This window comes from Gallus gallus, chromosome 2 (genome assembly GCF_016699485.2).
Source record: "Gallus gallus isolate bGalGal1 chromosome 2, bGalGal1.mat.broiler.GRCg7b, whole genome shotgun sequence".
Classification (NCBI taxonomy): Eukaryota; Metazoa; Chordata; class Aves; order Galliformes; family Phasianidae; genus Gallus; species Gallus gallus.
In genome coordinates this window covers 16,745,861-16,771,899 of record NC_052533.1, presented here as the reverse complement: position 1 = coordinate 16,771,899, position 26,039 = coordinate 16,745,861, and the positions used below count along the sequence as shown (strand labels likewise).

Genomic DNA, 26,039 nt, shown 5'->3' with positions numbered 1-26,039 from the left:
ATTTATTTTCCCTATTTTTCGACCCAAGTAGCTATTACTTAGCCAACTGCCCTGTTAAACCTACAGTTTCAAAGAGAAGAAAAAAAGCTTTCCTATTCTTTTTTTTGTCACATAAAGCGTAAGCTTCTTTAAAAAGATAACGGGAAAAAAGGGTCATTTCTGGCTAAGACTACAGAACATAAAAATGCCTATATGGGAAGAGGATCTTGTTATCCACATAATAATGGCAGTTCTTGCTGCAAGTCAGGTTTTTCTTTAATAAGCAGACTGTTCCACTGACAGTCTTCAAATAAAGTTGGAATAAACCACTGACCCTTTTAATCTCAACCACACAGAGAACTTCAAACTGCTTTGCTAGAAGCTGACAAAAAGTCAAAGAAATAATGAAGATATTCACTAAAAAAAAATAATAATAATCTACTTTCTGGTACATCTGTGTGACCAAAAATGATGAATCACAGAACTTTAACCTGCTCAGAGGACAGCACGTCCTCTTTACCTTCTATCATCACCTTCCGTCACCTGGACTCCCACACCCAAGTGACTTTGGGCCAATCACTCAATCCAGTAGAGAATATGTGGTTCCCTGGTACTACAATATGATAGAAAACTAACGTAACTCCCAAAATACATTGCCTCTGGGTGTTCTTAAAACATGCAGCATTTCCTCTAAAAACATCTTAAGACAAATGTTTAACAAAGATTTTGCCACTTTTTTTTGAGAGTATCTCCACCTTTATTTGCAGAACAGCCAGCATCCAAAAGGAAAGCCAGACAGCGCTTCATCTTGCATCACCTCAGAAGTGATGGCATTACTTACGACTTTTATACATGTATTTACACAGTGAACAACTTCAGGGAGCACTCCACTAAATTACCATTCCTCTGAGAAAAGTCTGGTGGTCAATATACATAGAATGGCCATGACAGTGTTGTACAAGCAGGCTGAAAGCTCTTGCTGCTCTTCAGGCAAAACCCCAAGCTCTACAATCACATGCTGAAGTGGTCTCAATTCACAGCGAGGTGACATTTCCAGCATCTTTAAACCAGACTGGACTGTAAAAATAGCGTTTTACAGAAAGAAAATCCTTCCTAGTCAAAGAAAAATAACTACTGACACGAGGTTGACACCTTACACAAACTTATCCTCCAAGCATCCAGGAAATAGCTTTGTCCTTGAAACAAACAAGTTCAATCACTTTCACCCTCAGCAACAAATTAAGCTGTTCACTGAAGAATCCATGCAAACAGATGATCAGGAAAAGCAGAATGCAGAAATTCCCAAACCCACATAATTTCAGGCCTCCACATCAAAAATTCTTAGTAACCCTGGAAGTAGACATGACTGCAGCACAGCAGACGGGAGTGAAAGTAGTTCAGGATGAGCAAAGTGTCACCTACAGGAGTGATATCATAACAACACAATCAGCACTAACAGAAGAACCAGGCAGCCTGAGACATATGCGTGTATTGAAGCACAAGGGAGGAAAAGTTATTCCTGCCCCAGAACATTCCTTAATGTTCGTCCATTCTTTCACAGAACAGGCCATAAAGAGATGGATCCCACTCCGCAGACAGTGCTGGAGCTAGTGACTGGTAGCACAAGAGACAGGAGAAGATACTCAACGCCATCCCATCCACTTTAGTGCTATATATAAGAAACCTGCAGGAAGGACTTGGACGCCCAGTGACAATCATCACAGAGCCTGTTTTCAGCAGGCACCACAAGGCTGCCTTGCCATGAAGCACCTGAAAGTGGAAGTGAAGATGTAAACAAGTCCTCAAAGCTCGAATAATCTAACAGCTGTGAAATTGTTCTCACCACAAGAAAAAAAAAACCTGAGATGCAGAGATAAATGGAGCATGAGTCATCACACACACAACTATTAGTAGATGGCACTTCACAGAGGCACATAAAACTGGCCCAGACTGTACCCTCTCATCAGGGCTGTTACTAATAGCAAAAGACTGTCTGTTTTTCAGAACTGGGAGGCACAGCTGTTTCACAAAGAAGCTCCTCATGAAGGAAGAGGAAAGATCCCCAGCTCAGTAGGTATGAGCCCTCAGTCACGAGGTGACCCACTCATCACCTGTGGCATCAATGGGTGCACATAGGAAGCACAGGATGTTTGCTGCCACTCCCCAGGACTAACGCTTCTCTGGAACTGCCGCTGAGGACGATGCAGTAACTGAGAAGGATAAGAAAGGCCAACAGACTGAAGAACTCAACTCAGCTCTCCAAAACAAGGTCCAAACCCTTTACGACTTCCATTACTATAAAGAATGGTGTAAATCTCAAACAACAGGAAAAGAGAAACAAATTATTAGGAACTGCCCACAAGGCTTACAGCAAAGACTGGCTGTGTCACTTGTATCGTTTGCCCCTCACCCAGGCAGGGCAGCTGGGCCCTGAGCCCTTAGCAGCAGGGGTGAAGAGGTCCTTGCAAGCAGCGGTCCTCTGTCCTTGCATGGGTTGTGCTGATGAACGTAAAGAGCTGAGAGGCTTCAGAGCAAGGCAACAGCAATGTAAAAGCATTGAACATAGCAAAGGTCTCAGAGGAAGGCCACAGCTCCAGGTGCTTCCCTCACAGGAGCCCTCTGTCAGACTCAGGGGGTGACAGGTCAGTCTCAGCAGACTAACCAAACTGAAATCAGGCACTTGCTCTGAGGTGCTCCTGGTAGCAAACCTGCCACCACCACCTTGCAGGAATCTGAACCTCACCTAAATGAAATATTGGACCTTGGATATTCTTTTAATTCAGTACCAAAGGTAGTGGCTGCCTGCCTGTAGCACAGATTATAAGGCACAATAACAGACTTTGAAATTCAGCAAACTTTGAGTCAATCATATAAAAGAATAATCTCTTACAGAAGTGAGTAACTCAATTCAATAAAATGCATTAATGATGTCATCAAACCAAGGCCAGGTATGGAGAAAGACTCAAGAGAGCGATACATGATGACTCCAGAACCATGAAGTAAGTGGGAAACACGCAACCTTTCAAAAACAAAGTTTCTGTGCCAACACAGCAGATGGCTGTTCACACAGGGAAGGAGACATCACTGCTGCCATGCGGGCTGCATAGCTGGCTTGGGAGCAGGAGATGGGCAGAGGGTCAGGAGCTTCTGTGTACCTTCGTAACTACTGGCATAGTAAACATCACCATCTCCATGCAGGAGAAATAGCACCTTCAAGAGGGGATTTCAGTCTTCAAATAGGTCAAGGCAGAGCAGAAAGCCTGTAAAAAAAAAAAACCTGTCCACATGTGCGCCTTATTTTACACAGCTGAAGTTTTCCTTACTGTGCTCTACTGCTCATGAAAGGGTGCTCTGTGAAGAAGAGCAGTAGATGCTTCTGTCAGTTTCATCACCACTCCATAGACCTGAGAAGTGCAGCTGGAGGCTACCACCAGCAACCTCTACCTTCCTCCCCCATGCTAAAATGCGCTCATTGAAATTGCCATTTTTTGGCCCTAAGCCCAAATACAGAAGAAAACAAGAAAAGTCAGAGGAAGCCTGTATCTAAAAAAACTCAATCTTCTTGACAATAAGCTAATAATAACTATATAACTAGCTTTACACCAGCTAAACACTCAAGAATTTAATGATGTGACAACCTGAAAAAGGAAGATCTTAACATCAAGTCTGTAGGTCTGTTCAACCAAAAAGTTCTCTAGTGCTATTTACCTGGCTCTGGATTACACGCAGCAATACCAGTTGGCTCTGTTAACTGAGCCCAGTTGGGCCTGCTTGGGTGAACAAAAGGAGTATGCAGCTCAGCAGGCCAAGGGTGATCCAGAAACAGTTTGGCTTCTTGAAGCATGGAGAACTTTAGCCTACAGCTTAACCAGCTCTTTATGCAGAGCAATCTCCAGTTTTCTCATACTACAGTTCTGGTACCCACATTTTTAGCACTGCCTCTTAACTTCACCAAGAGCAAGATCAGGTTTGGGATCTGTGCTCCACCACAACTCAAACATTACTGAAGAAGACTTCTCCAGAGTCAGCACCTAGCAGCTCCTTTACCTACGTGTACTTATAACTGATGTATCAGTCCCCCCTTAAATACCAGATATCAAGGAGTTCAGCATACTTTGGTTCATCATGGGAACATTTTTATGGCATATACACACTACAAAAATATACTAGATAGTGTATGTACATGCATATACCATTGTTGTGGGCTTTTTTTTGTAGTAGTAGTAGCTTGTCCACAATCAAAACCTGTAATGCTTTATCTTTTCAAAAGCCAAAGGGCATTCAGGTTTAGCTGATACTTTTTACTTCCTACAGAGCAGCAGCCAATTCCAAGCACCACCAAGAAGCAGAGTGAAAATACAGGGACTTCACAGAACAGAGATGCAAATTATTTCAAAATCTGATTTTGTTTATATCTTGCAATATAGATTTAGAATAATGAACAGTTCATTGGAATAAATGTAGTCAGAAAAACATTAAAAACAGAAAGAAATTTAGAGCTTCCTTGTTTTCTTATAGGCTCATTAGCAAAAGCCTCTCCTCTTAACAGCAACATCCTCCTTAAATTGGAAAGAAAGGAAACATCTGCAGGGCTGGTAACATAACAGCAAATTGTCATGTGATCCTAATTTAGCTAAATCAGAGCTTTTGCTTCTCTGCTTGTTCTGCTGTTGCTTGTTAAGAATAGGAAATGCTTTGTCCTTAACCTTAGAGTCAGATCTGGAAATATCAGAGACAGACGAAGAGCACGCTTCTGCCTCTCAGTACAGAAGCAGTGCTTGAGGTTACTCCATGCATGGTAAATAACTGTGTCAGCAGTCTGACAGAAGAGCAGTTCGCACAAAGTCATCGCCTGCTCATGGCTGCCTTCCACTGCTTCTTGTAGCCTATGGAACTTTGTGATAAATCCACAAATAGAAGTTGCCCATGGTCCACTCTGCTTCCTACAAATGGGGAGAGAGCAGCTCCCAGCTGTCCCCAGCTAAGTGCATTACTGCAAAATTAGGAGCTAAATTGGATGATGTTCATACTCTTTGCTTTCTGGTATAACACAGGCTTTATCACTCACTACATACCAGATAGCTTTCACTGCATTTTCACCGGATTCTACTACAGCACACCTACTCATGCACACAAGTTAGTTCTGCACAAGCCATAAAGTAAAACAAGACCACTGCACAGTATAAAACCTGAGCTGCATAGGCCCTGTTTCAATAATCAGATGCAGGACAGCTTTAAAGTCAGCTGAAGAAGGACCTACACACTTCTCCAATTCATGTTGTTTCTTCTCCTCATCATACCCAGAGCCTGTATCTTGGTTACACAAGTCATCAGCTCGTCCAGAGAACCCTTGGGCTTAGCCTGGGCTTCTCTGTGACGCAGCCACGATGCTGAGCTATGTGGGCCTGGCAATGGGACAGAAACACACTTTACCCCCGCTCTCTTTCACACAGGTATGAGGCTGATCTCTCAGAGAAGCTAGTGATCTTTCCAGTATACGTAGAATACGCTCATTCCTGTTTCAAAAATACAAAGTTAAAAGAGATTAGTTGCACTACTTCAACCATGCAAAAACATCACCATACCTGCCAATTATTCCAACAGTTCCGACTTAAGGTCAGAACTTCAACTCAGCCATCTTGCAGTTTTACTCAAGATTCTGTTGCATGTGCACGAATGCCTGACCTGCCCCCAGCAAGCCTTTGGAAGATCAGGGAATTAACTCTCAATGTCAAAATCCAGATTGCCATCCTGAATACAGTTATTTCAAGTGAGATGCTATTTCAGATTCTATCCTATTCACCAAAGACGCACAGAGTCACATGGGGAGAGAGCTTTAAGCACTTCCTTGAGAAAGGAACTATTCATATCATGCCTGCACTTCCTAGGAAAGAGATTTAACACACAGAACATGGCTCAAAATACCACAGAACTTGCAAAACAGTGTTTCAAGATCCTTTACAACCCTACATACACAGCTTCTTCCCTCCAAAGCAGCTTCCAGATACATAACTATAACTACCCAGTGTCAAAGCTTGCAAATACAGAGAATATTAATGCACACCAGCAAAAATGCACCACTTAAATATAACCCTGGTCCCATGTTTTAAGATACTTCATTTGAAATAAATTATATAATGTGCAAATTAACACTTCAAGTTTTAAAAGCCCTACCCACAGCAATATTTGTTTTATGTATAAATCAGCATGCACAGATGCAAAGCCACATATGCTGTATTTCAAAACCCTAAGTTTATAATCTACTGTGCATGTACAGCACAGAGAAAAGCAGCTTTTTCACTGAAGAATTTAATTTACCTCGATAAGGTACACAGGAAGATGGTTTTAAAAAAAGGACTGAAGTCATTAACTTGAAAAAAAAATAATCTTAAATCTTTATGTCAACAGAGATGAGGTATCACTAAGAGGATAGAGAAGAGAAAGTTGTCCACAGGATTTTCAGTTTAGCTGCAAATCCAGCAGCTTTCAAATGTTGCCTTACGATGTGATCATAAGTGACCTGTGTATTTCCTCCCAGCCTGCAGCCCGCATGTCAGCAAGAACGGTCAGTACAGCTGATGTCCAAACCCCGCTGTATTCTGTCCAGAGGATGGGGTGGGGGGTAGAGGAGAAATCTATTTTAACAAAAATCCACTGGCTTATTTAAGAACTACTTGTCCTTGCATGCCTATTACTCCAATTGGAATTGCTCACTGTTGCCGAGTTACTTCCCTGTACTTCTGAACATTACAAAACATTTCTCCAACAGCAATGCAAATTCCCACAATGAGTAAAGCCACCAGCTATTTCCTGCACTAATTTTACACCTTTTACTCAAGAAATCTGAAAACATCACACACTGCACTGCTATGAGACCAGATTTTTATCATATTCTCTCCTTCCCTGAGGGAAGAGATAAACAGAAATAAGAGTACAAGAAGATAACATGAATACCACATTTCAAAACTGTTATCAGCTGCAAGTATCCGAAAAGGAATGCAACCACCTTTGTTATTTCACCCTCCAAGTGACAAACGCAGAAGACTGAAATGTTTCTTTTTAATGTTATCTGAGATCCTCCGGAGGAAGGGAAATAGCTGCAGTGCAGCAGCCGCTGCAGTGCTTCTGCGTCCTAAGGCTTGAAGGCAATACAACAGCTGAGCTCGCACTGCAACACCTCATTCTCATACGCTGTTTTACAGAAAATGTAAATGTAGCCTGCAGATTAACTCAAGGTTAAAAAATTAAAGATCTTGGCTGCTATAACGGCACCACATGACAACTTACTTTCTCAAAGACTATCCTGATGTCTGTGGAAGTTCTCCACAGCCTGACAACTTCAATGGTGAGGAATGCTCTCCTGTACAGTGAACCTGTCTGACCACCTGTAAGCAGACAGAACTCTGCAAAATACCTGTCTTTGACTAGGAAACCAGAAAATTAAGTATTCAGACAGCTGAAAGACCATCACTGTTACTTTTAGAGGTTAGGAGACAGCACTGCAAAACAGTAGCCAGGCACTGTTCAGCTAGGAATTTGGAACAGTGAGAAGACCCACTCTCCTCCAATTGGTAGCAGCGTGCTCAGGGCACAGCAGTAACCTGCTCCTTTCTGGTACAAAGACATACATTCAACTCATGGTATACTGTTCTATTGCCTAAGACTTGAAGGCAAAGCTTTTGTGATACCGGGGAATAAAGAGATTACATAACACTGTCCTATCGTTTCTTCTATGTTATCTACCAGTAATCCTTTCAGCCATCTGAAGAAGTGGCATTGATTGTTTCAGAGTTGCTAGCATGTTCCAACTTGGCCAAGAGGTGAAAGAAGACACCAAGCATCAAGAGTTTGCCTGTACACTGAAGGCTGATAAAAGACATCCTTACCAGGAAACAGGGAAAGTTCTGCTGTAACGTAGCTCATCTTCAGTAAGATATGTTAGTGAGTAAAATCATTACTTAGTACTTCCATACAATTGTCCAAGAAGGACTCTTACTGGGGTCAGTACTAGTATGACTATAACTCTGAGGCTACAACTTAACAAACGTCTGACTAACAAAGGAAAAGATTACCTTCATTTTATTTTTGAAGAGTTTTATTTTTTCTTCAGAAAATGCTAAAAATTCAGCATCACCAGACTGTATTAAAAATAGCATTAATCATCTATGATGCTGCTGGGGCAGTCTGTATGAGCACAGAACACAGATGTACACAAATACATATATACTGGTCTCCCACAGTAAAAACCTTCCACCTGCTACTCTTTCACTATTTCTCAGTTTGTAATCATGTTAAAGTTCTCCTTCAGACCTCCACAGTAAAACTACCCCACGTTCCATGAGACTATCACAGACAACGCAAAAAAGGAGCAAGACATTTAGTACTCTACAGTAACTTTATAAGAAACATCAGAAGTGATGAAGCTGTGCCCATGAAGAAGAAAATCTGCAAGTAATTCCATTTGGTTTTGTAGTCATAACTGTGATAAGAGAATGCGAAAGCCACATAGCCTTCAATCCCATACATCATTTAGGCTAAAAACTGTAATCCATTGGTGCCAACAGAACTACAACGATTTGCATAATCAAGTGATTGGATTGTACCAGGTTTCTAATTTAGCACTGCATTCTGCATATTCTTTGCAAACATTCTAAACATACAACAGATTGCTCTATCAGATTCAAAAGGCCCCCACAGTTACAATAACTGTCTTGCTACACTATACTTTTTTTTTTGTTTTTAAAGATCTATATTATCACAGTAGATAGAAGAAAATCCTCCTGCCTCTTATATAGTCGTTCTCTTCCTGTTCTAAGAACCAAACTTTGGGAACTATACACCAGAGGAGTTGAGCAGAGTGTATGACAGCAAAAACAAAAAGCCGTTAAGAACAGTTCTATGATCTAATTCAAGAAATCAATAATGGCGTTAATGACAATAAAGTGGGTTTGTATTTTTTTCACGAACATAAATTTCAGATGGTCATTTCAGAGGAAGTGTTTTCTCACAAGGCAAGTCTTCAACTCAGCTCCCAAATGGCAGTAATTAACTCCCCTGATGCTTTACAGGGGTTAGAGTGAATGAAAATTACCAAGGAAGTTGCATGACCTCTGCTAGTTCAAGGATAACATATGCCAAATGGGAGCTGGGCTGTGCAGCTACACTTGAGCAGCCAGACTCAGCCTCAGACTGTACTTACCTTCTCCCTCACCTGCAGGCTTCCTGAATACTGCTGGGAGGAGCAACACTGCTATACAAAGCAGTATGCATCCCTCCCCAGGGCTGACTGCATCTACATTTTACATGGCATTCTAATGCAGTAGAATAGCTGCACTAGTCTCTTCCTGGGAGATAGTATCTCATAAGTGAACATAAAAATTCATTTAAAAGCAAAAAGAACAGCAGCAACTCACTACATTGTGCAGTTTACAGATATTTTACTTTCAGAGAAAAAAAAACAACCAACACACCACAACATAACCCACAAACCACAGTAGCCATATATTGTACTTATCTAAGAAAAATGAGTAATATCAAACAGTTCTGCAACATTTCTACCTTAAGCACGCAATTAATTTCAAGTATATTGATCTAAGGCCTGGTTTTCTTTCCTGTTTACTAAGAAATAGCTTTTAGGTTATGTGAAACCTGCCTTGTTGGGTGTTCTTTTTTCCTTTGTGTTGGTTTTAGTTTATTGTTTTGGTTTTTTAACAGTTCATTTCATTCTACTGCTCAAAAAACAATGCCACTTTCCCCTCCCCCTTCTTATGCCAAACTCATTTTAAAGTTTTGTGGGGCTGCCCACATCACCAGCCTGGCCTCTTCTTACTATTTCTTGATTTCTGAAGTACAGGAGGCTATTGTCAGATTCAATTTGCCTATGCAGATGAATTCCTATCTATGTGTTTGCAAACTAGATCAAACTTAGTGACAGTTGAGCATCCGAAATTTAAGGCTCTAAAAGCATCCATTTGTCTCTCATCTTTCCAACTCAACAGATGAGACTTCTTTAAATTATAACATTAAGGAAATGATTTTTAAGAAGGGCATATTGTTTCTACAGACTTAATGTATGGTGAGAACACTTCTGAATCACTTGCCTCTAGTTACTGCACTGGAACTTTAATTTTTCAGAAAGCCTTCTCCTTAATGCTGCAGAAGAACGCAATAAGTTCTCTCCAGTGACTGCCTGAATGCTAGTTGAGAAACACAGGTTACATCCACCTTGAAAGCAGTACTGCAACAGAATAGCACCATTTTATATCCCCACTAAGTGCATTCTATTTTCAAATATTTCCATTCAAAATCCAGGTAGGGTGTTCTTCCTCCAGTTCTGCAGGAAATAGGTCTTAAGGGCTGCCCAAATTAAGAACTGAATTACATTCTGTGTTATTTTATCCTGTATGTTCAAAAAAGTATGCAATATCCAACATCTTCTCACACTATTTTCTCTCATATCCATGATAAATTTTGGAATGGCCAAAATGTTTGAGTTCTGTTAAACTGGGAAACAAATCAGCTTTATATTTATTCACAATGCAGATGGTGCTGGCACATCTCCCCCCTCCTGTATGTGAATTGATGGAGTAAATCCTCCTCAAAGGTTAAGACTCTACCAGAGCAATCTAAAGCACTCCAAGTGTTAAAAAAGCAACTATATGGTTAAAAGCCTGTTTTTATTTTTATTAACTGTAGGGAAATCTTTAGTACATGGCTTTATTCTTAATACTACATTTTTCAATAAGATGGGGGGGAGAAATAGATGACACTAGAGCCTCCCCCCCCCCCCTTTATATTAAGTTATATAATCATATTAAAATATTATAAGATAAGAAAACAAACCTGACCGCTCCAAGCACAATAGAGGTTACAGATGAAGCTCCATTTGTGATTGATCACGCAGTCCAGAATCTTGAATTGGGCCATGTCCTGCTATAGCGCAGACTGCTGCTGTGCTCTGACTCAGCTTTTGCCCGAGTGATACTGAAGGATATGAGAGCTATGCAGTAATGACATTCAGGAACAAGGACCTTCCTTCCTGCTCAGACTCCCTTCCCACCCCAACCATGTGTCAACTCAACAAGATAAACTGACAGAACTGCATAACATTCTTCAAAACAACACTTCCGAAACTGTCAAATTATGCATTCTTGAAAAAGAAATGGGAAATCAGAACATCCTAAGAATTCTCACTACAGCAAATACAAAAAGGTGCTCTCAAGCCGTGCTTGTTTGTTTGTTTTTTTTTCTTTCCTGCTGCTGCTGAAACCAGTCCAAACATCACCAATCATTCATATCATAGATCTTAAACTTGCTTAGGCAAGCGCTTAGGCACAGCTATGACATTGGCTTCTGCACTTTCACGAGATCCAAAAGCTATGTCTTCTGTCTTAAAACACAGCGCAATATGAGCCACTTTCCAAAGCCAGGAGAACCTCACAGATTTCACTGCAGTCACAGAGGTGCATATGCTTCATGTTCTTCCTTAGCCTGTCACAGCACTGTGCACAGGAATGCTGTCTGCCTTTTGTAACAAAGGGTAAGGACTGCCCCACGGGCAGGGAATGCAAGATGGAGTGCTGGGATCCTGAGAACCTGAGAAGAAGTACTAGAAATGTTTCTTCCTTTACATCTCTTCTGCAGTCTGCAGACACCCCTATCTCAGATATACACTTCCTCCTCTATGAATTGATTGTCTAACTTGTGTTCCCCCTTCCCCTTCAATTATGATTACATGAACCACTAGACTAGTTACAAAACAACTGTAAATTATCTGAGGCTTAAGCACCACAAGTAACGATCAAACTCCTCAGTACCAGCCAGACGTGGTTTATCTACCAGCTGTAGCTCCAAAAAACTTAAAACCAGAATGCCTTATTTCTGGAAAATGTGTGATATCCCAAGAAACTCCCCAGTGAGGTGAACAGACCCCAGAATTCTGACCCGAAGCTAAGATAGGAGCAGAGACAGCTCCACAGGACACACGTGTCAGGTACCCCCATACCCAGGCTCAGCTACTCCACTAGACAAGGAAAATACAAGAGAAGAGATGTGGATGAGGAGAAGGGAAGAATCCCTTTTGAATGAGCATTCATGCACTGCCTCAAGGAAGAACATCCATGAGATGCAGGAGACTTGTGTATCATGAGGAAGTATCCCGCAAGGGCTACAGGACCAGGTGGCCAATTCAACCTTCGCTTTACTAACAGCCCAACTACTGAACATTACCTCAAATGTTAAAGAAAAAGCACGCATTAAAAGCAGACTGGAAGTAAACTTCTACATGAGAGCCAAACAAATGGTTCGGCCAACCAGCAGCTTGCAATGCTGAAGCAGTTTTACAGATAACTCATTTGCTTCTAATCGAATCAAAAAAAACTTGTTCCAAATTCTCATCCCAAGGGCTCTGGGAATTAATGCCAGAGTCCAAGCAAATCTCTTTCCTTCTCACCAATGCGAAGAGTCTGAAGATTGCCAGAACACAGCGGTGTGCAAGAGAGCTATGCTTTTTAAGATGTACATGGCAGAAATTCTCTATTATGGAAAAGGGAGAAGAGCAATATCAGCATGACACTGCACAAAATTAATATCGCCCAAGAAAAAAGAAATACAGAAATTAAAGTGCTTGAGATATTAGAAGCATAAGAGCTCTTTGTACAAGTGAAATGGCCAGCACTGAAGCAGCCTGTGCTGACAAGAGGCTGGAAGACAAATCCTGCTTAGCAACTATTACTGGGTGGAACAGACATACTTCCTCACAGCAGACATCATAACTATATAAGCCTGAGAAATCTTGGAGCAGGAGGGTGTTTGGGGAGGTCTGATGAGAGGGGGATATTGCAGAGATGCCAGAGCAGAACGAAGCAGTGAGGCATGCAGGAAGGGAAGGCTGGAAGGAGGCAGGAGTGGGCAGGGCACCCTGTGGGAGCAGCAGGCAGGGGTGCTGGCAAAGCCCATGCAGCAGCCTGTGTGGGGCTCAACAACAGCCAGCTGCACATCACTTGTGCTGTGGAAAAATGCTGTCATCAGCTGAACAGGGTGGAGGGAAGAAGGGAAAGGAGGTCTGGAAAGTTAAGAAAAGTTTGCTTGTTTAGACCAAAAAAAAAAAAATCAGACATATTTTAAACAATACTGTGGTCCAATTCTACAACAATCAGTCTCACCATTAACTACTCTGAGATTTATATATTATTATCCAGTATTTAGTCCCGCTAAAGTTCTCAAACTCCTCATAAGTATTCAACATGGCACCTTAAAAATACTGTCCATAATTTGAGAAGCCAGTTCAGCCCCAAGAATCAAGTTTGTGCAATCCTTCACCTAAAATCAACAGCCATTATGAACCTGCTACTTTTTGGCATTAATTTTCCAAGCTGTTGTATGGAAATTCTGAAACAACTCATCCCTCCGAATCTGGCCAGTGCTTATGTAATACTGCAGTTCACACAGAAGTATCTGAATCCTTCAGATAAAAGCATAAATTACAATGGATTGCAGTAAGAAAACATATTCAGACGCAATTGGTATTGGCTTGGCTTTTTGCCATTAACAATTGATATCGAAACACTTTTGAACTTCAGTAAGCACGGATGGAGACAAGGACCAAAGTTCTGACAAGCCCGAGTCTTTGCTCACATCCTCAGATAAAAGGAGGAGCTCAGGAACTGCCACAAGAGCTGCACCTCCATCAGTAAACTGCATTTATTCCCTAAAAAATGACCCAAGCCAGTCCGTGTACTTCTAAGTTTACTTTGCCATTACTGAAAACCACTCCTGACAGCCTTCAGCTAGCCTGACAATTGCTCCTATTTACAAGAGACAGCCTCCTTCCTGGTACAAGGTTAAATCAAATTCCACTACCTTATTTTAGATCAGAATAGAATTTTCTTTACAAATCACTGTTATGTGTTTGCTGGAAGACCTTCTGTATTTCTTCTAAGCTCAGCTATGCTTCGGAGAGTCTGCTTGGAAAATACCCGAGTAACTGCACAAGAATTGATGGAACTGCCTTCAGGTAGGCACACAGTAAAGAGTTTTCAATACTCAACTTACTAATTCCTTCCTTATAAGAAAGTTTAATGTAAATAAATAAATACATAAATTAGAAGGTTTGCATCTTTTTGGCAAAAACTTAAGAACAAGGCTTCCACACTGAATTTCAAACTGGGGCACAGAGGTCAACACAGCACATAAAGGTACACTCCCAGCAGCAGAGAACGACAGCGTTCATGTATCCATGTCAGCAGGCTCCAAAGGTCTCGGCATTCCATTGCCCAGTGAGCCCCTTGCCACACTGTAAGCTCTGACTGCGAAAAGATGCTGATGTCACAGAGGTGATTTAAGTTACTCAGTTTTCTTGTATCTTTACACATACCAATGAATAGGCACAACTAAGGTTATCGTTTAGTCACTCATGGAAAATGTACTTCAGTAAATGATGACTGGACTGAGAACACAAGTGAGCTGAGCAAGTCCCATTGCAATCAGTTTATTTATCATTATTCCAATCCAATCGATTTATTACTCCATCTACCCAGTTAAGAGACCAGTACTCTTGCAACCAGTAGCAGGCATTCCCTTGGCACTACCATACAGAGTAACCACAAGGATTTTGCTGCACTCTGCACAGAGTAATTAATACTTCTTTCTTCCTAGTAATGATCCTTTAGTGATTTCAAAAAGAAAACAAAACGTGTACACAGACACCGGCAACAAATGTAAACAGGGCCTCCGAGTTGGTTTTTCCTTTCTCCCACATCATGTTTTCAAATCTGGAAAGCAATTACTCTCATCAGAAGTTACAAGGTTCTAGAAAGGACAGGATTTTGTTCACCTTTCTTCCCTCACAGGCAGAAGCCTTTAGCAGTTCCTCGGGCTTCCGTATGTTTCTGTTGACCACAGTTGTGCACAGTGGGCACATGAAAGAATTTCAAGAGCAGCTCAGATGCATCTCAGAGGTTGCCAGCAAGGTCTAGACTCTTAATGACGATGGTGAAACTCCAGAGGAAGTCTGGCCCGTTTTAGTAAACGCAATTAAGAAGCGCACAGAGCAAGAAGGAAAAGCTCATCTGAGAAAAAAGAAAAAAGACACAGTCTTTCCATTGCTCAGCTCACAAAACTGACAATGAGAGAAGTTTTTACACACTGAGTCAAGAGCAGGAAGAGGCTGAAATAGGATTTCCATTCTGAATTCTTTCCCATCATTGGAATTGTTATCAAAAGCTATGAGCATTAAGTAGGAAAAAAACCAGTAAATGCCAAAAAACACCTCCCTCCTGGAGTGTTTCCTTCCCCCAAATCTACTTCTTGTGAGGATGCAATACAGTTGAGAGAACTGTCAACACAACAAATATCCTCCGGGGATAAATGCAGCTGTACAACAGCTGGTACAGAACCATTCACAAATCATACAGAGTTGATCTATGAACATTTTAAAGACATTGCTGATGCAGAATGAAGGCCTCATCTGTTTGGTTGCAAGAAGACACTTGAAGTCATAGGGAGCCATTCTCAGAGAAGTCTGCTATCATCCTGTTTGTTTTCAAGGACACTGGATAGCAATATTGATGTGGAGACTGCTAGGCTGAATCACAGCAGAGAGGACACCCTTCTCCCTTGAGCTACCAGTTCACAAGTAAGCCAAGCAGCTGCCCCTTATTTAGATGTTAGCTTAACACAGTCATCTTCAGTAGCTCATTTTCAGTAGACTATGTTGGTGTTTCTTTACTCTAACTTCTGCTTCTGACATGATACGAGACGCATTTTCTCTCCCCCATTATCTAAGTTGTTCATTTACAGATTTCTTCGTTTCAGAGAGCAGGTATCCAAAATAAAAACAGGCCTCTCACCAACTTCAGCTGCTGGAAAGGATCATTTTCTAATTTATTCCAGAAAAAACAAGTATTTTACAGAAAACAACAACAACAAAACACCATAAAGGTCTCCAAATGGAATGTTAGTAAGGGAATTGGTAACCTTTAAGAACTGGAAGAGAGCTTCTACTATTGCTCTATTGCTGAGATACATATCCATGTTTAATGGCGACTGAACAAGAAATACAAAGCAACACTTAACTCTTAGACAAAGTAGACTTCTGTGATAGCACTTAGCACTTCTGTAACATCACCATGTTAACAAGATCAAACCTGTGAGAACACAAAAGGTTTCCAAAGCTTTCATCACCACTACCTCAGCTCAACTGATCATTACTTGCATTCCACCTTCACACTCCTGGAGGGCAGAAGAAACATGGCATGCTCCTGTGGAAATTCCTGTTTGCCTAATCCCCTGTCCCCACAACTGCATCAGTTCTGTTTCAGTGTTTAGCTGTTCTCATTACCTTTTGTTTTATAGGTCAACAGAGGATGAAAAAGCAAAACGAAAAATCAAAAAGTAAAAAAGGAAGTGTATTTGTTACTCTGTTTTGAGTTACATCAGTACTTTTCACCTGGTTATTTCACATCAACTCCAGAAAAAAAATGCACTATGACTCCATTTGAGCTTTCTCTCCTTGGTTACCTTTCAAGGCCTGACCAAAACACTTCAGTGCTCATAAGTAACATAACACCATCATCAAATTTGTCATAACAAAAATGATGATGACTGTAAGCTACATTACTCATTATGTCTATACTGCATGCACGTCTCTAGAAGACAAACTGTACACAGTGGCAATGATATGGTTAATTATTATTTTTACTAGCTTAGAGAGCACAGAGGTTTTGAATTTTTCTTCCACAGGAACAATGGTAAAAGCATCTAAACTAAATCATATCAACTTGTATGGCTTCTGTAACAACAGAAGAAGTACTTAAATGGAAAGAAGGTTTTCTGTTTGCAGAGAAATAAGCACACTCACTGGCACAGTGTTCAAGCACTCTGCCTTGCCAAGTGGCACCTACTAAAACAGAACATTATCAAATGCAGCACTGAAAGATTCAACTCTGTGTCCAAAACTGGCTTGAGCCCTTCCACGGGCATAATGCTAGCAGATACTTCCTTTTGTTTCCACATTCCTTGTTGTACTGCTGTACTTCCACGTGACAAGTTCTATTTTTTTTTTTATCCCAGCCCAAAACCAGAACTACAAGGTTACTTGCCCACCCAAAATTGGGCTTCAGAACTTTTTTGAGGAAAAATGTTTCAGTGAGTAAGTAAATAATTCCTTACATACATTAGGGCATAAATAAGCACACGGGAAAATAAAGTTATATCTCTGGTGATTATAAAGAAAATCCTTCAAATGCATTAGGATGCTTATTTACACAGCGCATCTACTATAACACGGTTAAATCTTCTCAATAATCTGGCAATCTCTAAATACAAGATCTGGATAAAGCTAATCACTAGGTGCAACCACAGTGAAGCACCTCAGATTATAGCCCAACATCCTCTTATTGAGACCATGATTTCTCTTCAGTTTCTCCTTTTTTTTTTTAAGTGTTATCAGATCTGTCATTTGACATTCTTAAACCATCTTCAGTTGCTTCCAATGTTTTTCATTTTAGAAGACATATGTACTAGATCAAAGCTTTTCCATATTGTTGTGTAGCTTTCTGCCTTTTCACTAAAGCATTTGTTCAGTCAAAATTGGATAGCCTTAGAAGAAAATACACTTTGGAAGAAGCTAACATCCAGCAAGCTTTGGAATTCTAAGAAAGTTTATGGTTCATTTTAACAATAAACTTTATCAGGTTACAACATGAGTTTGGTCTCACACATCTTGAATCTCCCTCTCATCATCTTTCCTCCCCTAAGACTCCCTCTGCGGGAGGAGAAGTAAGCTTTTGGCTAGGCTGCAGCCAGGCCTGTGCTGACAGCCAAAGCTCCCCCACCTCACCTCCAATGGGAAGCACAAATCTAAGCTTCTCCTCCACCCAGCTGCTGACATGCTCCAAATTTCCAGGCACTTCCTTTTCTCCTTTCCTCTCTTCATATTTTACCAAAATTGGCCAGTGAGTTCAAGAGTACCTGCAAAAGAACTAACAGATGAGCAGACTGATGGCAACCATGGAATAAATAATAAATAATCAGACTCAACACTTCTTTCTGCTTTGTTTCACTCCATTACAGCATCTGTTTCCTACCCTATCTTTTGTCTGAAGAACATGGGCCCTGCATTTCCAAGTGTACTGCCCTCCACTCCTTCCACATCCTGCTATTACACAAGTCACACTTCATAGCTTTTATTTTGGACAATAAATCATTCTCTTCTCCATAATCCTACAGTATCACTGTTACCCTACAGAACTGTAGGGATCACAGTCCTCTCATGAAAAGTACAAAAGACATGCAGTGCCTCAGGCTAGTGTTTTTTAACACATTTCAATCCACTACTGCTTGTATGAATTCTTTTCAACACCATGGACATCTAAAATAATTATGATGAAATGAGCCTATAGCCCCATTCTTGTCCAAAACATTACATGAGCATAGGAGAAAACAGTCAGGTTTTCCTGATCATCATAATATAATACAGCATAGAAGGAGGAGTCTTGGAAGTTTCTGGAGTGTGTGGAAGATAACTTTTTCACAGAGCTAGTACAGGAGTCTACCAGGGGAGGTGCCCGACTAGACCTGCTGCTCACAAAGAATTGGGAGGAGATCTGGAGGTCAGGAGCTGCCTTGGGCAGGGCGACGATGAAATGGCAAAGTTCTCAATTCTTAGTGAAGTAAGGTGGGGGGCCAGCAAAACTGCTACCTTGGACTTCCAGAGGGCAAACTATGAACTATTCAGGACACTGTTAGGGAGAATCCCTTGGGAGTCTGTCCTGAAAGGATCTAAAAAGGCTGGACAGTCCTCAAGCAGAAAGTCTTAGATGCACAGAAGCAGGCTGTCCACCTGTGCTGTAAGATGAGGTAGTGGGGAAGAAGAGAGGTGTGAATGAACAGGGAACTTTTTCTGAGGCTCCAGGATAAAAAGAGTCTACCTCCTGCAGAAGAAGGAACGGACAACTGAGTATGAAGAAGTTGCTAGGATAAGCAGGGAGAAAATTAGAAAGGTAAAAGACAAGCTTAAATTCCACCTGGCCACTGTAGTAATAGGGAACAAAAAACTTTATTTACGAATACATTAACAGTAAGAACAGAGCTAAGGAGAATCTCCATCCTTTACTGGACACAGCAGGGAACTATGACTAAGGATATGGAAAAGGCTGAGGTTCTCAATGCCTTCTTTACCTTTGTCTTTAAAAGTGAGACCAATCATTCTCAGGGTAATCTATCCCCTGACCTAGAAGTCTTGGGTGAGGAGCAGAATAAACCCCTCACAATTCAGGTGGAAACAGTTAGAGCCCTACTAGTACACCTGGACTGCCACAAGTCCATGGGGCTGGATGGAATCCACCCAAGGTTGCTAAGGGAGCTGGTGGAGGTGACTGCCAAGCAACTTTCCACCCATATATCAACAGTCCTGGTCAACTGGAGAGGTCCCACAGGACTGGAAGCTTGCCAGTGCAACTCTCATTTGCAAGGAGGATCTGGGGAACTACAGGCCCGTTAGCCTGACCTTGGTGCCAGGAAAGGCCATGGAACAGATCATATTAAGTGAGATCACACGGCATGTGTGGGACAACCAGGGGATCAGGCCCAGCCAGCATGGGTTCATGAAAGGCAGGTCTTGCTTAACCAACCTGATCTTCTTCTGTGATAGAGTGACCCACCAGGTGGATGAGGGAAAGGCTGTTGATGTAGCGTATTTAGACATCAGCAAAGCCTTTGACACGGTCTCCCACAGTATTCTCCTGGAGAAGCCGGCAGCCTGTGGCTTTGACTGGTACACTCTCAGCTGGATGGCCAGGCTCAGAGAGCGGTGGTGAATGGAGTTAAAATCCAGCTGGCGATGAGTCACAAGTGGTGTTCCCCATGGGTTGGTACTGGAGTATATTCAGTTTAGTATCATTATTGATGACATGGCATTCTGGCTTGTATCAGAAATAGCATAGCCAGCAGGAACAGGGAGATGATCGTTCCCCCTTACTCAGCCCTCCTGAGGCCACATCTCGAGTGCTATGTTCCGTTTTGGGCCCCTCACTACAAGAAAGACATTCACATTCTGGAGCATGTCCAGAGAACAGCAATGAAGCTTGTGAGGGACCTGGAGCACAAGTCTTATGAGGAGTGGCTAAAGGAACTGAGAGTGTTTAGCCTGGAGAAGAGGAGGCTCAGGGGAGACCTCATAGCTCTCTACAACAGCCTGAAAGGAGGTTGTGGCGAGGTGGGGGTCAATGTTTTCTCCTGGGTAACTAGTGACAAGACTAGAGGGAATGGCCTCAAGTTGTGCCAGGGGAGGTTCGGGTTGGATATTAAGAAAAATTTCTTCTCAGAACGAGCGGTGAAGCACTAGAAAAGGCTGCCCAGTGAGGCGGTTAAGTCACCATCCCTGCAGGTGTTCAAGAAACATATAGATGTAGCACTAAGGGACAAGGTTTAGCGGGGAAACAGTGGTGGTAAGCAGACTGTTGAACTAGATGATCTTGGAGGTCTTTTTGAACCTTTGTGGTTCTATGATTCTATGCAAGTTTTCCTATACAGAAAAAGCTCAAATTAAAGAGACATGGGAGTACTGCAAAGGTATCACTGCATCTAAATCTATAAGGCATAGCTTCTGGAGTACCATTTGCAGAGTACAAGGGATCTGGAGCCTACCTCAGCGGTGGTCAAACTTAAGCACGTAGTAGGGAAATTCAAATAGCAAGGTACTGACCATATAGATGCTAAATGGAACTATGTATTAGATTGAAGAAAGGAGTGTATCTGAAATCTCAAGTATTTCTAGAGTTCAGACAACTGGACATACTTTTAGAGCATGAGCAGCACTATGTACTACTAAGCAATACTGCAATACCTGTTTGAAGGATAAAAAGCCAGAAGCCAGGTGTCCAACTTAGTCTGTATTTAACAGGCAATTACTTGCAGCACGAAGGAAACGTGACATGATACTTTGTTCTTTCGTAACACTGGAATTTAAAAACCTTCTATTTCATAACCACAGAATAAAAGAAACTTTTTATGACAAAAACAAACAGTATGCAAAATACATCTGTAGCACTGGCAGAGACCTGTTCTTCCTTAACGAGAAGCACTGCCCCACTACATTTAGAGGAAGTCAACGGCTTCGCCCTCTAGCCTCAAAATTTCAATTACACTATGAACCCAAGGTAATTTTCAGTGGTTACCACTAAAGGGAAGTGCACTGATTGCAGAAAACCACAGAATCAACACACTTAGCACCGCAGGGATGGTATCTAAGTACATCTTAGTAATAATGCGTCTCAGAATTCTATTTTTAAACCTCGCTTTGCTGGCAACACAATTCATCCGTCCAAAATCTGAACAAAAAATAAAGCTCATCACACCCTCTGGAAGCTGAGATAAGCAGAATAACGTACTTTCCCACAACATAACATGTAAGAACGCAAGTAGGCAGCATCCTAAAAACACAAATTTGCTCAAATTTGCATACTAGCGAATGCACAGAGAATTCACTAGCATTAAAAACCATCTGATGATGAGTGAAATTCACTTTTTAAATGACCTCTGCTGCATACATTAAGTATGTAGCACTTACATAAAGAGCTCAGCCAGCCCAGCAGCCAACCCAGCAGGGAAAAATGAGGAAGGCCCTTACGTTTCCCACCATGTAACCCCAACACATTCAGCACTGCAAATAGTGGGTTTCTATGGGAAGGCACATCTCAGCTTGCTCCGGCTTTGGGAGAGAAAGCACACAGCAGCATGAGACAAAAAAAATAAGTGCAATGGCAACAAGGTGGGGAGCCCACAGGTCATGAAATAATGCCAGAGACACGGCCAGGTCTCACAGATGGAAAAAAAAACTTCCTAGGGACTGGAGAAAACTGGTCTCCGAGTTGTAGCAACCTGTACAATTCATAAAGACAAAAAATGAAAGCCTCATCTGAAACTAATTCTAGAAGCAAGGGCCTACTTCACTCCAGTCTGTGAAGAGTGACTGGTTGACAACTTTTGATTTGATCTAATATTTTTTTCCAACCGTTTTTGTAAATAGTAGTGAATAAAATGTCTCTTTGAGCTTCAAAACATTTTAGGGTTATCACTGTTACTACAGGGTACAGGCAAAGCTGTACCAGAACTCTGGCCAACAGGGTTCCACCACACTGATTTGGGAGTTATAACTTCACTCCAACCCTCAAACAAGTACGCATGTAGCTTCAGCAGTGCTTTGGGAACCAGTAACAGCATCCATGCAAGTAAAGACAGTAATGAAGTGAAGGACAGGCATGGCTGTGGTTGTGTACAGGCAAGGACAGTACATGTGGTATAAAGACCTAAATCATTTATGGCTACCATCACCGTTTATCATTCTCAGAAGCACACTAGTCTCAGACCCGTCTTTCTTCCTCCTCATTCCCAGTATCTTGACAGAAGAGAATGATGTACACAAAAAAAACTTAAAAGCACAAGAGAACTTCCCAACATGAAGTCAAATCAATGAGAATCCTCTAGAAAGCAGATGTGCAGTTTCACTGAACCACTGATCCTGAAAACAAGTAGTTAAATCCAGGGGCTACACAAGCAAGGCAGTTCTTTACTTGGCAAGTCAAATGGATTTTCATTTTCCATACCAAGATGTCATCCTCTGGAGTCAGGTGACAAAGAAGAACCCTGAATTGTACCTAATCATCACTCTAGTCAAAACTCATGAGGGGAGAAAAAAAGCCATCTCCTTCTCAGCCCTCACAAAGAAATTCCAGAAGACAGACTTAGTACCAAGATGAATCATCTGTTACTTTTATCTCTGTGCCTGAAACACCTTTGTCTCCAAAAGAGATGCCACCCACACCAGTCCAAAATAGCACTGTTCTGCTGAGCTTCATCTTCATTAAGCACCATGCAGGTGGGCCTCAAAATCAATCTATGCGTGATAAAAGAACTCAGCGTTTTGCAAGCTCTGCTTTCTTAACATATAAGAACTCTACAAGCCTGGATAGCTGCACTTTCCTGGCCTAAACATGGTAAGAAATAATCTCATTTTTATTAGAAAACATATGCCAATAAAGTTTATACAACATAATAAAATACTATTGGAGGAAGAAGAACATACAGTTCTAATCACTGTCAGTGGAGACCACCGACAGGGCAAGCAGCTGTGGAGGCCTTTGCCCAGTTATGTGGTAAATGCTGCTGAAGAAGGTTCCTGGACTCCAGCAGCCCATTCCAGTGTTCAACCACCCACCATGAGAAGCTCCTTTCCTTGTCCTCAGCTGGAGATCACGTTACTTTCACAGTACCTTTGAGCATACTCTGAGTGCCCTCTCCCTAACACCCCTTCCAGCAGCTGAAAGCCCTGCAGCTGCACTCCAGCCTTCCCTGCCACAGGCCTGGCCATGCTGGCTCCACTGGCCTCACAGTGCTGAGAAGCCCAGTGAGTGCCAAGCAGACAGGGAATCACATCCCTACACCTAGAAGATGACACTCCAAGAGTTATGAACAATAAACATGAAACCACACCAGTCTGCCACATAGATAGGAATTACAAGAGTAATTATAACAGTAGGAATTACAACACCAATGCTACCAATAGCAGTTGTAAACATACATTTTCTCCTTCACTGGACTGCCTGAGCCACCCCATCCATAGCTGCCAATGCAGCACGTAAAACTTCTCTCAAGTCTTTTACCCATTTAAAAATACAACACACCGCCACACACTAAACGTAGAAACCCAACAGCATACGTAACTTCATATTCAACACGAAGAGGTGAAGATGAGTAGGGTGACAGACAGTGTCAAATGGTGTTGTTTCTAGGCTCCGCAACAATGACTGACAACATAAAATGACAACCGAGCATTTAATAGAACATTGGCAATCCATCCCTCAATGTTTGTCTCAGGTTAAGAACTCTTCATCTGCACCGAATACAGAAGAATTTGTCCTGAAAGATTCCATGCATGCAAAAACTGGGTACAGTTTGTAGAGGAACTGCTAGGTAAAAGGCTTGAACTGCTGATTGAGCACCTGGTAAGGGGTGTGGCTGGCCTAGGGAGCACAGGCAAAGTGTTTGCACCTGTTCTCCCAAGTGACCAGAAGGGGTGGACCCAGGGTGGAGCCAACTTGGGCTCATATAAGAGTCAGCCACGAGAAGGAGAGCACCCACTGGACACAGGTTACTTTCTAAGGAGGAGTGCTGCATAGCCAGAGAGCCCTTTCCCCAGCTGGGTGAGTACAACTCTTCTTTCTATCCGTGACTATTGGTGAAGGCTTTCCTGATATCGCTTAAGGGCAATTTTGTTTCTTTGTGAGCAGAACACAGTTAATGGACAAAGATTTTTGAAAAGGGCCCAGAGGAGGGCCACAAAGATGATCAGAGAGCTTGAGCACCTCTCCTATGATGACAGGCTAAGGGAGCTGGGCTCATTCTGCCTGGAAAAGAGAAGGCTTTGGGGAGACCTCATCGCAGCCTTCTAGTATTTAATGGGAGATCATAAACATGAAGAAGATCAACTTTTCCTGTGTGTAGATAGTAACAAGACAAGGGGGAATGGTTTTAAACTAAAGGAAGAGAGATCTGGATATTGAGGGAAGTTTTTTTTTTTTACTGAGAGAGTGGTGAGGTGCTGGAACAGGCTGCCCGGAGAGGTCATGAATGCCCCATCCCTAGAGATGTTTAAGGCCAGGCTGGATGGGGCCCTGGGCAATCTGATCTAGCACTTGATCTAGCAGCTGGCAACCTGCCTGTGGCAGGGGACTTGGAACTTGACAGTCCTTGAGGTCCCTTCCACCTCAAGACATTCTATGATTCTAAATTCATTACTGGGAATTTTTTTGCTACTGTGTTAATTTAACTTCTTTCTATTTTTAGTCAGAAACAAATTATTCACTCCCAGAAAAACAAATTGGGACTGAAACAACATAAGCCAGAAATCCAGGTTAAAGAAAAGCTGAATCAGTATACTTCAAGTAACTGAGAAGGTGTTCATCCACTCATCCACTAACAGATTTTTGTGCAAGTGAAAAAGAACACACTACTCAGAATACTACTGCAACATTCTCAATAGTTTAAGTGAACTATTACCCAGTGTTAATGTGTCAGAAACCTAATTAGAATGTACTGTTTTTCTTTAAACCGTAAATTAATAGGCAAGTCCTTGATCACTCAGAATCTATCAGATGTCTGTCAGTGCTTGGTGGAATACTAACATTTCATCCAGAAATCCTACATAACAAGTTACTGGAAACTCTGACATTCTTTGATTTCTTTTTGAAAAACAACCACAGGTGAATCTGGGGAATACAATAAAAACACTCACAGAAACCTATAAAGAAGTGGGGCTTTTTTTAGAGAAAAACTAAGCTAACTATGTAATCAACACGAAGACATGAATTCAATTCAGAGTTGCTTACATTTAAGCCTTGATCCTTAAAAAAAACTCTGCTAGCATCATATTAAGTTCACATTATAACTTAGGAATGTCTTCTACCAGTCTTACTGCAGCACTGGCATGCACAGTGACCCATCAATCTTGAAACTGTTAGCCATGTGCTAAGCTCTTCATTAGGTAAGGGATAGTAACAGGCTGTGCAAAAAATACCTGGTACTGGAGAGGTGGCTCTCTTCTGCTGCTTTTTGTTTTCACTGCACTGACCATGAATAGTGCTGTTCAGGACCCTTGAAGGGAATGAAGGCAAACAGCAGCATTGCAGCCCCAGGCTTCAGGAAAGCAAGACCCCTGAAGGGCTCAGGGATCAGCAGAGAAGAATCCCACAGGAGACTATCCTGGAGAGGAGTCCAAGAAAGATGGCTGACTTTCAAGAATCTCCTCTTCCAAGCTCAGAAATGGTCCACACCAATGTGCAGGAAATCAGGCAAAGGTGGCACAAGGCCTGCACGGATGAAGGAAGAGCTTCTGGCTGAACTCAAATGTAAGAGCAGGACCTAGGTGATCCAAAGGGAATACAGATCCACTGAGTGATGGAGTCATGGTCACAAAAGCCCAACTGCAGTTGAATCTGGAAGGGACATGCAGGATAACAAGAAAGGTTTCCAAACATACAGAGAACAAGAAGGTAGATTTACAA

At 41.8% G+C, this 26,039-nt stretch overlaps 1 protein-coding gene across 5 annotated transcripts in view; it reads right to left on the bottom strand.

The window, feature by feature from the left end:
• Positions 1 to 26,039, bottom strand: part of ARHGAP21 (Rho GTPase activating protein 21) — a 109,885-nt gene that overhangs the window by 69,785 nt on the left and 14,061 nt on the right. For 3 of the 5 annotated variants that reach the window (XM_015281382.3, XM_015281379.3, XM_015281381.3), the window contains exon 1: positions 10,822 to 10,964. The exons of the other annotated variants lie outside the window; for them this stretch is intronic. In XM_015281382.3, coding sequence (XP_015136868.2) covers positions 10,822 to 10,905 — 84 coding nt within the window. In that variant the 5' untranslated portion in view covers positions 10,906 to 10,964. Of the gene's footprint in view, positions 1 to 10,821; positions 10,965 to 26,039 lie in introns of those variants that run through there. 5 annotated transcript variants of the gene reach the window in all.